The 14,689-nt window shown below is 40.3% G+C and overlaps 1 protein-coding gene across 2 annotated transcripts in view; it reads right to left on the minus strand.

Moving 5' to 3' along the window:
- LOC133950801 (EGF-like repeat and discoidin I-like domain-containing protein 3) overlaps positions 1 to 14,689 on the minus strand; it is a 108,132-nt gene that overhangs the window by 45,227 nt on the left and 48,216 nt on the right. For both annotated transcript variants that reach the window (XM_062384933.1, XM_062384931.1), the window contains exon 4: positions 3,488 to 3,601. In XM_062384933.1, the coding sequence (XP_062240917.1) occupies positions 3,488 to 3,601 (114 nt within the window). The remainder of the gene's footprint in view (positions 1 to 3,487; positions 3,602 to 14,689) is intronic.

The following is a 14,689-nucleotide window of genomic DNA, read 5'->3' on the forward strand; positions in this document are numbered from 1 at the left end:
ATTTCAGCAGAGGCATACCGAATGTCACATGACACATAAAACATGTACAGACAAGTCACAATGTTGTGCTGCGATGGTAGAGGAAACAAAGCTCCTACTGAATAAGGTCCTTCTCCATTTAAGTTTTGTGCACCTCCGTCCGGATGGCAGTAATGTGAAGTTGTGATTTTGGGCGTGGGAAGGCCGATGCTTTGAGGAGCGGTGTGTGTGATGCAGGTGGAGCAGTACAGCAGGACGGATTGGACTGTGCTGTTGTAAAGTAGCAACAGGAGGTGGGTGGCAACGGACTGTTCTCTGTGTTCACGGATAATATGGAGTCTTTGCTGTGATCGTTTTTAAAAGGAATGTAATGTGTTGACCAAAGCTGAGTTTATTGTCAATATTGAGTTCAGGGCATTTGAAGAGGTCAACCTGTTTTACTGTTTTGCCATAAATGGACGGGGAGTCGTTCAGTCAAGCGTGGGGTGTGTTTGAAGCCATGCGATACATATTATCGTTCCTCCCACTTCTCCCTTTCTATTGGATCATGGGAATCAATGTGGAGGCCAGTGTAATTACCTCGGTAGAATAGGATCAGAACTGAAAAGGCAGGTAATGGACTTATCCTCATGACTGCTTTCGCACAATAGCCTCACGCTGATTGCAGGAACACTACAGTACTTCCAGAAAAGGTGCGGCAGCTTAATCTGCAACAGTGGATATGTGTGTGTGGGAGTGTCCTGCACTAACACACTGGCTGTGTGGGCTGACGGAACAAGTCAGAGGAGAAGATGATTTCTTGCATTGAAGTGCATTCCAGGCATTCTACCATTTTTCTGTCCACGTAATATTCACAGAGGACCAGACTGCTTCTTATTATAACTCTGCGGCATTTTCTACAAATGATGAATTTAAATGGGGAAAGTCTTTATATTTTAAAGGGGCATTCCACTACTTGTATGATCAGATTATGCATCACAAGGAGCCCTGGAGAAGAATCCAAAAGATCCCAATAAAGAAGATACGTTTGAAATTACAAAGCTCTACAGTTTCTCCACAGTTCATCTGCTGTGGACAGAGCCAGCACCTACATCTCACGGTCGTCGTTTCAATCTAATGTGCTCAACTACAACATCAAATCAAATAATTAATTTGTCATTTAGACTGCACTGCAACTTTGAAAATAACAAGCTTACTTAATGGCTGCATTATATACTGTACAAATATGATATTAAATGAAAAAAGTGGATATTTTGAAATAAATAACAGAGCTTAGTTGAATCAAGAACTGTTATAGGGTGATAACATGTAGGTGCCTGATGCAAGTGCATGTCCAGATGTGCCAGATATATGATCCCAAAGGCTTTGTATTTACCTAATCATGGCTGTGTTGTGGGTGTAATGGACAGAGAGGCAATTTCCCATTCCCTTCAAATGCCAGGTGCACTTACCCCTCGGGTATTGATACTATAAAGATGATTTTCCCGGTAGGAAGAGTGATCACCTCGCTTCAGAGGAGATAGTTTCACTCCGGCAAAAAACAGAGCATCTGTGAGTGTGGATGCATTTGACACGCATCTGCCTATTACTATCATCATGATACATTCTGTCCTATTGACTTGAGACCAGGTTTTTGTTGTTTGTCATTCGTGTAGTCAAATCCCACTGCATCAATAAAGCAATGCACTGACAATGCGTGAGACCACATCACATTTTAAACCATTTAAACAAAATGGATGCCGGACCAGTCAAAAAAAGACCATCTGAAACTAGCCAAGCCGCTTTGCTCAGAGGGCTCTATAGTAGAGTGTTCTTTTCACTCACCAACCCAAACAGCCAAACTTTACTCTCTGACTCTGCTCTTTACCAATATCCCCTCTGCATTGTATCATTCAGTTTTTAAAAGAAACAACCCCGCTTCCTCCATGTAGAGGTTTAGTCTGTCGCAGAGCAACTGTGCTGTACCTGATATAGAAGACATGATTCATTCATTTGCGAGTACCAGTGCAGGGGTGGCTCACGTATCCAACTCCACTGATACATTAATCCTAATATGTTCCTCAACTGAGCAGACGAAATCCCCTGAAAGCATAATAAACAAACGAAGCCCCTCAGAGCTCTCGAGCATCGTGGAGAACGAAAGCCAATTCTGATAAGACAGAAGTTCTCTCTCTTCTCTGTTTCCATAAAGCCACAGGGCGAAAAAATAAAAGGACGGCTCGTTTGCGCTAAGTGACTTCTCAGCATCCAAATATGTAAATTTAGTTTTTTTCATCATTGTGCTTCAGGATCTATTGTGATGTCTTGTGAACATGCAGAATTCAAAGACTATTTCGAGTCAGTTTTCTTACTACACAAATATAAATAGAATAAATTATTTTTTTAAATTTTATTGATGATGTTTGAATTAATAGACGGTGCATTCTTTTGCAAGTTTGATATTGTCCTGATCTCATATTCGTGTTTAAACATCAGGTTAAATGAATCAGTAAGTAAAAGACAGAAGTAATTCTGTCTTTTTTGGTGATGACAGATCTCAGTGGAAGGGTTAATATGCCCTTGATTCACAAAGCATTTCAAACAAACAATAAACTGTTTTAATCCTGAATATCATTTATTCACTGTGTATTTTCGGATTCAATAAAGAAAGGATCATTGCATGAATGGTGAAGATTCTTCCCAATTCAGTAGAGAAATCCCTGAAATTCTAATAAAACAAACCTTTTCATTCTTTTCTTCTTAATTTAACATAGATTATTAAATTATATTTGGTTTCAGTTCGGGTTTGGTTATGTTGGCTGGGTTATCTGCTTGATTTTTTAACGATACATCTGTCCGTTATCAGAGAAAACATCGGATTCGAGTCGGATTTGGATACAGAAAACAGATTACCTGCCGGGCTCAGCTTATTTTCTCCCGGCCTGTTTGTTTTTGGAAAGACTCTAATATTGTAGATTTCTACTTTTATTCTCTATCTAAAACATATTTTTACCTGGAATAGTACAAAGTGATCATGTGGCGCCTCTTACACTGTGCACATGCAAATTACCATCCTCTTAACTTGATTATCATCCTTCTACCCATCTGACTCCTATATTGACAATAAGCAGCCAGGATTTAATGTATAGTTTTCTTTGGCCTTTTTTTAAAAACATCTGGATATTGCTGATAACAAGTCAAGATCCATTGTGCATATAGGCAACATAAAATCTTTTATACTAACTCATGTAATTAAATGCATCCAAAAGCAACTACCTGTCCTCAAGACTTAATAAACTTGTATGACCTACTGGAAAGTTTTAATCAGAGGTTAATTCACGGCCCACTGAAGCATGGTTAGATTTTCTTTGTGGGACTTAGCAGCAAACCGTCTGTAATCGATCAGTTTGCTTGGCTCAATCCATCCACTGTGCAATTACCTGCGTCGACAGGTGCCCCGTTTGAAATCAGTGGGAAGCTGTAAAAGAGCTAAAAGACAAACATTAAAAGAAGAAACACGAGCACTTACTGTATTGACAGTTCCTCCCCATATACTCCCCCGGGCACTCGCAGGAATAGTTGGCAACCAGATCCGTGCAAATGCCCCCGTTCCTGCATGGGTCCCTCTCGCATTCGTTAATATCTGAAAGAGCCAGAAACAAAGGAAAAGGTGCATTCATTTATTTGAAACAGGCTCAGGCAATTAGAAAGACCACATCCTCATTAGAATGCATTGTTAAGGAGCACATATTGAGTTTTTCCTGTGAAGCGCTCACAAAGACATTGGTTTCTTGAAACTAATAAATCAGATAGCTCCTTGGAAGACCATTAATGCCACAATACAGGTCCCAGTTCTCAAGTGTTAGTATTAACCCAGTGAACTTTCCATGTACTTTAAAGAATTATCATATACTTTCCAGTGGTTTGCAAAGTGGAGATTATTCACACCGTTCTTACTCAGTTCTGCAGTTTGCTTGGCCAGTTAAAAGTAATTATTTATCAACAATGGGTTTGTGAGAATAATAATTAAATTGATGGGCCCTTTTTTAAAATGTATTATTGGGTTGTAGTCCTGTTATGGGGTCCAAAAAAATGTGTTAAAATGCAAATAGCAATTGTAAATATGATAAATGTTCACTGACAGGTAGAAGCTAGACTATAGAGCTAAATAGAGCATATAGGGTCAATCGAAAATGTGCATCTGTTCACATGGAATTCACCCTAAGCAAAAGTACTATTATAATGTAAGAGAAGCCTTAGAGGTCGACAATATATTTCCTCAGCAGAGTAAACTTGTTTTTCTTCCTTTCCTCTCCAGACAGGACAGAAGTCTTTAACACCTTATTGTCTTTACACCATTTAACAGCTATGCAATTATTGGATTATTAGCAGTTTGTGCAACTACATACCTACACTCAATTTAAAAATAACAATGGCACCACTGACAGTATTTTTGCAATGCAGCTCACAGCCACCAGTGCCTTTCCTCAAGTATTAAAGAGACGGAGCAGATACAATTATTAATATGATCAATTGTCACGGAAATATCATCTACTCTAGAGCCACCTTTGCTCTGTAAATGCTCTCTGAAACGGCTTTCCTCTGATTGAATCATCTAACCAGTAAGAGGGTGACATACCCCGACCCCACCCATCCTAGCAATTTGCACGCTCCTCTATTATAGATACAGATAAGGGAAGAGGAGATTACAGGGAGAGTTTAGAAGCGGAGGAAGGGAGGGGGGGTGAGCTTTTGAGCGTTTGTTTTTTAAAGGATTTCTAATGATTTCCAAACTTGCCTTTGGCAGCTGAGCGACTTTTAATCCTCTAAAAAAGATCAGCTGTGACTATATTTTGCCGTCATGAATATGTTAGCAGGCTTGAGATTTAAAAAGCTTCAGAAAGTGAAACATGATTAAAGTAAGTCTGTTATGGTGCTACATCTCTCTGAGGGTTCTTCAATTAAATCTGTGATAGTCACTTGGTCAACTTTGTAATTTCAACAAATGTATCTGTTTTCGTTGAATGTCTCTCAATCCAGAGAAATACAATCATGATCTACACATAACGGTCAATGAGATACTGTGACTGCAAACAATGGCTTTTTTAATTAGCAGCACAGTGGAATACCAAAAGAGAAATTAATGAAAAGTGCGTAATAAATTGCGGGAGAGAGGCACAGAAGGATGTGAGAAACCTTTTGTGTATCACCATAAATTGCCATGACCAGTGAGATGACTTCATCCGTGTGAAAAGATGTTTGATGAATTTGAGCTGTAAACGTTTCCCAAAAGATGATAAAGACAGACAAGGTCAAAGCCTAATATATGTCTGGACCATACTCTGCCAAGATGGACGACGTGACAGTTTCCCATAAGTGAAGCCAAAGCTTTCTGATCACGCTCTGTTGGCTGTCTGCAGTATAGGTCATAAATCCTTAGTAGATGGGACATGAGCCAAACTAAAAAGTCAAAGTATACATCAAATATTTTTTCTCGAAGATGGTAATTTAAGGGTTGTTTTTATCACATGTGTAAATGTCAAAGTGCTAATTTATTTTTTTTATAATTTATGTAATGCTATAAAAATAGGTTGGGTAGGTGTATACAGTGTTATCAATCAGAAAACCTGTTCTCGTGTGCACATTTGTCTGTTCCAGCTGTTACACAATGGAAAAAAAATTCAAAACAGTAAGTGGACCACAGCTCATTAAGACGACATGTTACCTAAAAGTCACAAGACGTTTCCATGCGGTTGCTGAGCACTGATAATCCTAATAGACTAATTCATGTGAGAAAGGTCAGGGGAAGTCTGTTCTGGTGCTCTCTGGGCGAGTTAGTGGCTAAACTACAGGAAGCAGCCGAGGCTCATGGACACTAACGTCTGCAGTGTCAAAACAAGGCTCGCTACAATAACTCAATCTCAATAAATCAAATAATGTACACAAAATAAAAGCAAAATACCAAAGCTGCAAATGTGCTGAAGTTTATCATGTGTTGGATGGATTAAACAACACACGTGAACTTGTAAGCATGTCCTCCTGTTGCTGAGGGAGGACAACAACAGATCAGATTCTCACAGTCAGCCCTAAAAATGCTGCATTTGAAAGACTGATTGCATCAACACACCCCGAGACACTTTCAATGTCATTAAGTCATTAAAGCCCCAATTCACAGTTCCTGTCACCATCTCCCTGAAATTACATCAGCGTTAGATCCGAATTTGTCTACAGCTCTCGGGGGATCATGCAGTCAACCTGTAAGTAATGACTGATGCTGATGGAGCTATATTTATGAACATGTTCCAGCAAGAGAACATGTTAACTCAAGCTAATTTGTATGCGTAAGATCGCACTGCGATTTGTTATACAAATGGTGAAGAAACATTTCTGTTTCCACTGTCAATGCTGGGGTATTAAAAGATAGAAAGACAAGTTTTACCTGGTTAGTAACTAAGAATGTTGTTTAAGGAAAAGTAGTTTATTTTAGTAGCAGATTTAGTTTCTCCTTATTTAGTTCCAAAAACAATCTTATCGATGGATTATGAAATACGGTTCAGGTTCCAACCCTGACCCTATGCTAACTCTTACTCCTTCTGACCAACATAAGATGCCTGGTCTGTAGCAGGCAGTGGCTTGCATGTCTGGTATCTTTACAGATATTGTCTACAATAGGAAAAACATAGAAAGATGCAATAAAAAACTTATTTTGAGAACAGCTGGTCAACATAAAACATCATTCATACTGTCTCACCTGAGTGGAACACTCAAATGAAAATATGGTTCTAAGGCTACTTGCTAACATTGAGAAATATAGAATTCAATCGAGTAACGTATCCGTAGATCTGTGAACAAATGCTTCAATAAGAAAATCTCTATATGAACAACGAAAGGGAGCTTAGGCTTTTAAATGAACAGTAAAGACTTGAGTGTATGTGAACAGTGTGTCCTCTATAGAATCTGTTTCCGTATGTGCCATAGGGGCCAGAGTAAAAGAAAACAGCTTCATCCTCAGCTCATTCTGACCACATGAACCGCTGTTACTACACCACCGCAGTCGTGCCCACACCAGATATTAATTCTGTTGTTAACCTCTCAGTTCACATCCTGCTTTGTTTTCACCAATGGATTCAAAGACAGGGGTGAGCAGATTGGGCGAGCCACTCAAACAGCCTGAAGCGCAACACACCACAGAGAGGAGAAAACAGCGTCATCCCATCGTGCGGTCTGCCCCCCTTTTATGAGAGGCCATCGGCCCCTGGGAGATCAGCACAGGGAAAGTGAGACTTAAAATCGGTGTGTTGCGAGTAAATCATGTGGGAAAAAGGAGGGATTACTTCATGGAATGCAGTTAATCCACTCGGTAAAAAAAGTGGAGGAGAAGGTAGAGGGGGAGCCGGGAGAGGATGGGGGGAGAGAGAAACTGGGAAAGAGTGAGAAAGAGGAGGATTGAAGGAATAAACAGAGATCGAAATGTGTGCTAGCCCCTTGGTTAGGTATAAAAGCTCCAGTTACACAACTTCTTTAACACAGTCACAGTCACGTGTCCGAGGTGTTTCCCCGACTGATAAAAGTCTGAGACTACCATTCCGCATTTAAATATGTCATTAAAGCCTTAAATGTGGTGAAACAACATTTTGCAAATGATGTCTTCAGTTTAATGAGGACGCCTCTATCTCGGTTATGACGATTTAACAAGCCACTCTGAGTAAACATTGCTACAGAGGATGGAGCCAATAAAAGTACATAGCGCACCATTTAATGCAATCCCACACACTGGCTCTCCAGTAACACTACTTTAGTGACGCTTATAATGTTCAGGTTTTGTTGAAAATGTGCAGAAGAGATGCTGATTTATCCGAGACTGAGGATTTTATACTTTGCAGGGTGTTTGTGTTGTTTTGTACACTTACAAACGCGTACTAAACAACCGCACTACATTCAGACCTACAAATAATATAATTCAATTCAATTTGAGGCTGAACAGAACCTGAACATAAACATCAGGAGGCTTCTTTGTAGAGAGCAGTTATTTTAAAGGTGTATAAACCCCCCGTATTCTACTTCTACATCGATCAATGTCCATAGTCACTGTGCAATTGGATAAAATAGTGCAGAGCCTGTTCTAAACCTGCCTGTTTGTAAGTGCTTATGTGTTTTTGGCCTGTGGTGATGCTGGTGGCCGATTTCTTTGTGAAACTGTAACTGTAAAGGTGACCTGCAGCTATTAAGCCGCAGCAGGAAGGGGCCCACTGCTGTCCACAGAACCCTGAAGCTGCACCCCCGCTGCTGCACAAAGAAATGTTCACCTGTTTAATCAAACTCGACTCACTACACAGAACCCTCAACTGGAGAGTCAAGTCGTCGAAGCCATTAACACACTGTTTCTTTGATTAATCCTGCCTTCTGCTGCTGGAGCACTGGTTGCCTGTTTATAAAAGTTTATCAATCCTAATAATATCGCTTGATCAGATAACAAATCAAAATACACCTGCCGAGAAATGTGTTCCTCATACACAGACAGAGACAGCTCTGGAATTAGAAAGATGTATTGGCTGTTCATGTGAGACACATTCAAATGAATAAAAACATCATGATTTAAATTTATCTGGGTCTTATCATCATTTCTATCTGTATCTCTTTGCACGATACTGCTATTAAAACTAAGACTCTCAATTCTAAACTATATCCTCCTCGCCCAGCCTGTGGTTGGACACTCATCCCGTTGTCATCGGTCCACTGCAACGTCTCGCTCCATGGCTTTGCTCCTCTATTGCTCTCTGAAATGTGTCTCAGTCGGACAATAATGAGAGCAATGAATGGTGCTGTGTGTCAGGAACTGATACTTGCTGTGAGCGCTAAATTGGCTACGGTGTGTCCAGGGAGCTGGAACAAGGCCTGTGGCGGGAGGGGTCGCCTGTGCCCTCTCCACTGTGCTGTCCTGACCTCTGGCTGGAGCCACACTGATGCATCTGCTTTCCAGCTCATTCGAGAGTCACATCTCTCACAGGGGAGGGTTATTGAGGAGGTAAATATACCATATCGTTGAGAAACCAAGTTATACTCCTTTTATGCCTGCCTGAATACAGAACTGTACTTCATTTTGCAGTCAAAAGTTATTATACATCATATATTTTGATAAAAAAACTGTTTATATTTGGGGCAAACCCCCAACATTTGGTGAGTTATTGGACACATTTTAATTGGTTTACAAATGAAGGGACATGAGCAGACAGTTAGAGTCGTTAGAAGTGATATTCACACACAACGCAACTTAGCATCTAAAGTGAACAGGGCTGACAATTGCAGGTTGTTCTCATGCTGTTCAAACTTTGGATTAATTTATGTTTAAAAAGCGATGGGGTCTGAATATTTTCTGAGGCTACTTAATGTAATTAAGATTGTAAAAAAAGTCAATATGCACGTTCTTCCTTCGTAGTTGTTTTGGTCAACAGAAAACAGAGTAAATTGTTTATATTAAAAAAAGCCTTTTAATTTCAGCTTGACTCAAATATATATGAAAAGGCTTCAGCCTAGGCCGAACCCAGGCCCAAACAACAACAACATAAATCACACAAATCATTGAAACAACTGCTCGCTAATAGCTCCTAATCCTCTCATACTTGTAAAGCTCCAAACTCAATTAGCAGAATGAAAGGTACTGTCCCAGCAGTGTTGTTCCTGCATCACACCAACTTCCTTCATTTAAATCACATTCAGATGTTGGGTTTAAACTGCTTAAAGCCTCCCCCCCGTGTGGAGACACTGTAGGCCTCACACAACTGGATGTTTGTCAAGACTGGGCTTTTAAGAGGGTATGTCACATCATGTTACATCTCTCCATCTGGACTTGATTTAGCACTCATGCACTGTTTCCCCACGGGAAGTTTCATCTTATTCTAAACCCGTTTGGATGTCAGAGAACGAGCATAGCCACAAATGTTTGGTAAGCAAGTTGATCCTCATGACCCCTCTTTGTTCCTGATTGAAGGGAATGAAGTAGTCAACTGGTTGTTTATGCCTGCCACACATTAACCCCTGACTTTGAACACCCCCAACTTGAAAATGAGCATCCTTTATTTGTCCCGTTTCCCCCCTGGGACACTCTACTCCGGATGTTCATATGCCATTTGATTTATGGTGGTCCGGCCATGCTGGATTTGATCCTGGGAAAACAACTAGAAAGCTTACCTGGGAGTGTAGAATGAATTCATGAGGGGAAAAAAATGTAAAACTCACCAAATGATCTATAGCACTTAGATGCTATACTCTGATTCAGGATAATGTATGTCCTTAGCTTGTTTGCTGGGCGCCAGAGTGCTTTGTTAACAAAGTAATGAAATCGAGAATTTAGGAGAATTTTATTTGATGATAAAGATTATTTTGTTAATTTATGGGGTTCACCTAAAATACATAATATACAACATTAGTTTTAAGTTATAGTTTTGGCTGTGATAAGATGGTGTCATCATTCAGACCCAGCAGACATATCTCAAGGAGCAGAACAGCACATAAATGTTTTTATGTGCAGCACATTGTGTTCTCCTACAAGTCCCATGTGTCATACACATGAAAATACTGAATCAATAACTCGGAACAGCATACACATACATGTTCCGTCCGTGATTCAGCTGCAGTTTTGATAAGAACAGTGTTGTGCTGCTTTTTTTCCCTCCATTCCCTCTGTAATTAGTGTGCTCATAAATCAATGATGCAATTTTAGCTATTTTTTATATCTTTAGTGAATCTAACTTTCCCCGCTTCGGTCCTTGGCTATTTTGATGTGACACAGCAGCGTCTTGAGAGAGGCGGAGATTAAAGAGACATCTGCTAATATCTCAGGGGAAAAGATAACTCAGTGGGTTGTATGTACAGAGTCAGGGCTTCAGTAGAAGTCAATGGTTTGTACAGCTGCATTTCATGAAATCATATCCAATCCCTTATCTCCCATACATGCAGTATATATATATAGAATAGATCATTCCGTGCCTATGGGATTTCCAGCTGAGATAGTTCAGTAAAAAATACTGTAATTCTAGATGTGCAGACATATGCTCAGAGCTGCTTCTTTCTCTATGGGCGATCAGCCTTGGATGGTTTGTCTGACAGGTCCTGGTGCACTGAAACTTCTCTCTTCCACACATCACAAGGCGGAGACAAGCCCTGTCTCTCCAGGTTGAGTCAGAGATGGGAGATGGAACAAGGAAGTGCCTGACTCCACTGTCAATCTATCAATTCCATCTATCGTGGCCTCAGCAATGCCACTGAAATCTCTTTCACCACATTAGACAGGATTCCTATCTGCTGCCTGATCAAGTCTCACAGCGCGCTGAGATAAAGATTCAGTATCACCCTATGTATCCTTGAAATGCATTTCACCGTGATATATTTTATTTTTGAGCCTTGCTCCCATGCATCTTGGCTTAGCATGAGTATTGATTTTATTGATCCACCGTGCAGAATTTCTCCAGTCTCATCTCATATGCAGGCTCGTTTTCATGGTGGCACATGCTGCATGTTTCCAGGGATATGATGATGCATGAAGCTCTGAATGCAGGATTAAGAATAGTGTATTCCAAGGACATGCTTTTTGAAGTGGGATTAGCCCACTGAGAAGTTATTCACAGCTGCACTCCACAAGCCCTTGAAAAGGTATCTTAGGATGCATTGCAGAGAGGTTTGGGTATCTAAGAAGAAAAACACTCATCGTGTCGAAGACATGCAGACAAGGGGGCTGAGCCGACGCTGGGATGTAGACAATGTGAAAAGCCCTCAGCCGGAGTCAGAGTGACACTCGAAGGAAAGCCTCAAGTGTCATTTTAAGCTTACGTATGGAGCCTCCACAGTAGGTGTATGAGGGGAATACGGATCAAGCCTGAAAAAACAGAGTCTGGTTTTCAAGCTCTTTAACATCACTTGGGAATACTGAAGGAATGTTAAAGAGAAACAGACAAAGAGTGGAGGTAGGTGACAGGGAAAGAGCAAATAATGCCTTGACTTAGAGGGAAATACAGGTGGAAGATATTTTTGTGTTTATGATATTAAGGTAATATGACTTTTTAATAGTAGTGACAGACTTTGATTCAAGTGACAATTATCAAAAAGGTTGTAGAAACATTTAAGGATGTCCACTTAACCTAAGTGCAGCTTTGAAAACAGTTTACCATCTTGAATTAGCCCATTAGCAAGTTAACATAATTAGCATTGAACACATTTTATAGCTGTGTTGGTGAGAAATCTCATAGGTTTGTTCTTTTAGTCCAATGACATTGGAAATAAAATACACTTTGACCTTTGTCAATGGGATCACCGCAGTTTTAACAACCCTAGAGGACAAAGTGAGGTGTTTACAAATCCCATGCATAACCAGTCCAATAATTATGTTAGTATTTAAATAAAAAGGAAATAACCAAAGAAACAGTCAACATGAGGGGACCATAATTTGCTGCGATACATTCAGATCTTGGATATAGGTTAATGGATTTATGAACCACATGGTGGAGCCAAGAGAAAAATCAATGGATCATTAAACTCATTAGGATTCATCCTCTATGGAAAATGCACAGAATTGAATAACCAAGGTGGTGGACTGATCGACAAATAGTTCTCTTAAAGACAAATACAAGACTTATACACAAAACCTACTCATATGTGTATACACACTCTCTGACATAGAAAAGCAGACATGGAGAATTTATGATTTTGGTATATTTCAAAACCAAACATCTGCAGAAACAGTTCCATCATGACTAAATACTTGAAGTCATATCTAGGAAAGGAGGATGATCTTGATAAAGGTCAGATTCTCAATGACGCATGCAGCGTTTAATATTGATAGTGCTGCCAAGATGCATCAGTGATTTCATAAGAGAGTAATTTCACACTAACTTTATTAATTCCTCTCCTTGCAGACCCTCTCTCTGAGCTACCCTTTCTGCGTCTAACGGACACAAGAGGACATCCAGTGAGTGCCTAGAGTGCTATCATCTCCATGACAACCATTTATCCGTCTATATCAATCACCGTCCATGTTGAGTCATATTTATGATTAAATCAAAGGTGGTTTAATGATATGCACTAACCTCTCCTAAATCTGTTTGCAGTTTACATAGTGCACATTACATTGACCATTAACCTTTAAGGACAACTGTGTATGATTTAGTGACACCTACAGGGGAGGTGGTAGATTGCAATCAAAGGAATACACCCCAGCCCTACGTTTCAAAGTGTGTATAAAAATATCATTGCAGTCCATTTTCTTTACCAAAATCCCAAATATGCAGAAACCAAAAATTCAAGCAAACATATATTTACAGTTAAACAAATGTATTTGTCTTTATCTGCCGAGCTGAACAACATTTGCATTTATGTTTGCGTTGAATCATCAACGTGTAAAGTAATACTAAAATGCTGCCCAGTTAATCAGGTCCTTTCTCTATGAATCTTTTGCAATGTTTTTCTGTTGAATAATTCTGCTTCTTCCAAATTATCCTTAAATCTCACACGTTGGCCCTTTAATCTCTGTTTGCTGTCACACTGAATGAACTTAGTTTGTAGTCAAAGAACACTGATACTAATTTGGCCACACACTGACCATCCTGGATTAATGCAGCCCTGTGTAGTCGAGCTGAACATTTATCAATGTTCTGTTTTGACCTGCAGTGGCAGCCAAAAGCCTCGCGCATCACTGAGTCGAAACTCTTTTTCCAGCCCCTGGGATATGGAAATGCATCTCTATTTATGCATTGGCCATCTGCCACCGAGTCCATCTCTGCGGCACAGGCCAGGAGGTGACAGTGCAGCTCAAGTGACCAAGGGGGGCCTTACACAATTAGGCCCTGGTAACAGCTCGCTCCCTACAACTCCTCCACAGGAAGTATAAACCAGGTGACCGGCTGCTCAGGGAGTGGAAATAGGAGAAAAGAGAAAAACAAAAACACTTAAGTGAACAAAGGCAGGCCTCTATTGGGCAATTCTCCTCTCATTATTTACTTGATATTTGTCTCTCTGCAAATGTAGTTTAGGAAATCAGGACACTAATGAAACCTTTACTGAGACACTTCACTGCACATTCACATCCTTTTAAAAGTGATGGCCTTTCCCTCAAAGACTGTGTTATGAGCAAGAAGGCATTTCAAGCCACTCCCCTGATGATTATATAAAGAGGCTTCAAATTCCTGAAGACATTCTGTGTCATTATTATTGGGTTTAACTGCGAAGTTGCATGGTTGGAAAACGCTGTCTTGTCTGTAATTTTCCCAGCGAAGCACCATCTGGCCGAGGAAGAGAGGTCGTCTTACTTCAGGTTTTTATTTGGCAGGCTTTGCAGAGCCTGGTGCTTACTGAGGGCATAAGGGAAAGGTGACATCACTTTTAAATTGTCGGTGATGGGTCGGAGCACTGAAAGACGAGGGTGTGAGAACACGCATGAGGCTAACACCAACAAGACGAGGGTCTTTGTTTTCAATAAACCTGAGGAAAACAAGGTCAGTTTGGATCTGTCAAGCGTAAGGATTCAGCTAGAAGGCTAAATCAAATATATTAAAATGCCAGCCACACAGGAAACTGGCCCTAAACACCTTTAGCTTGTTATCCAAAATGCACTTTGACAAAGGTGAGACACGGTCAGCTCCTCCTGGGATGTAGAAAGAGGCAGCAGGATACCCGAGAAAAGAGAGGTTTTGAGTACAACAGTGATACTTGACCAGGGCACGTATTATGTGGATGTACAAAC

Source organism: Platichthys flesus, chromosome 3 (genome assembly GCF_949316205.1).
Source record: "Platichthys flesus chromosome 3, fPlaFle2.1, whole genome shotgun sequence".
NCBI lineage: Eukaryota > Metazoa > Chordata > Actinopteri > Pleuronectiformes > Pleuronectidae > Platichthys > Platichthys flesus.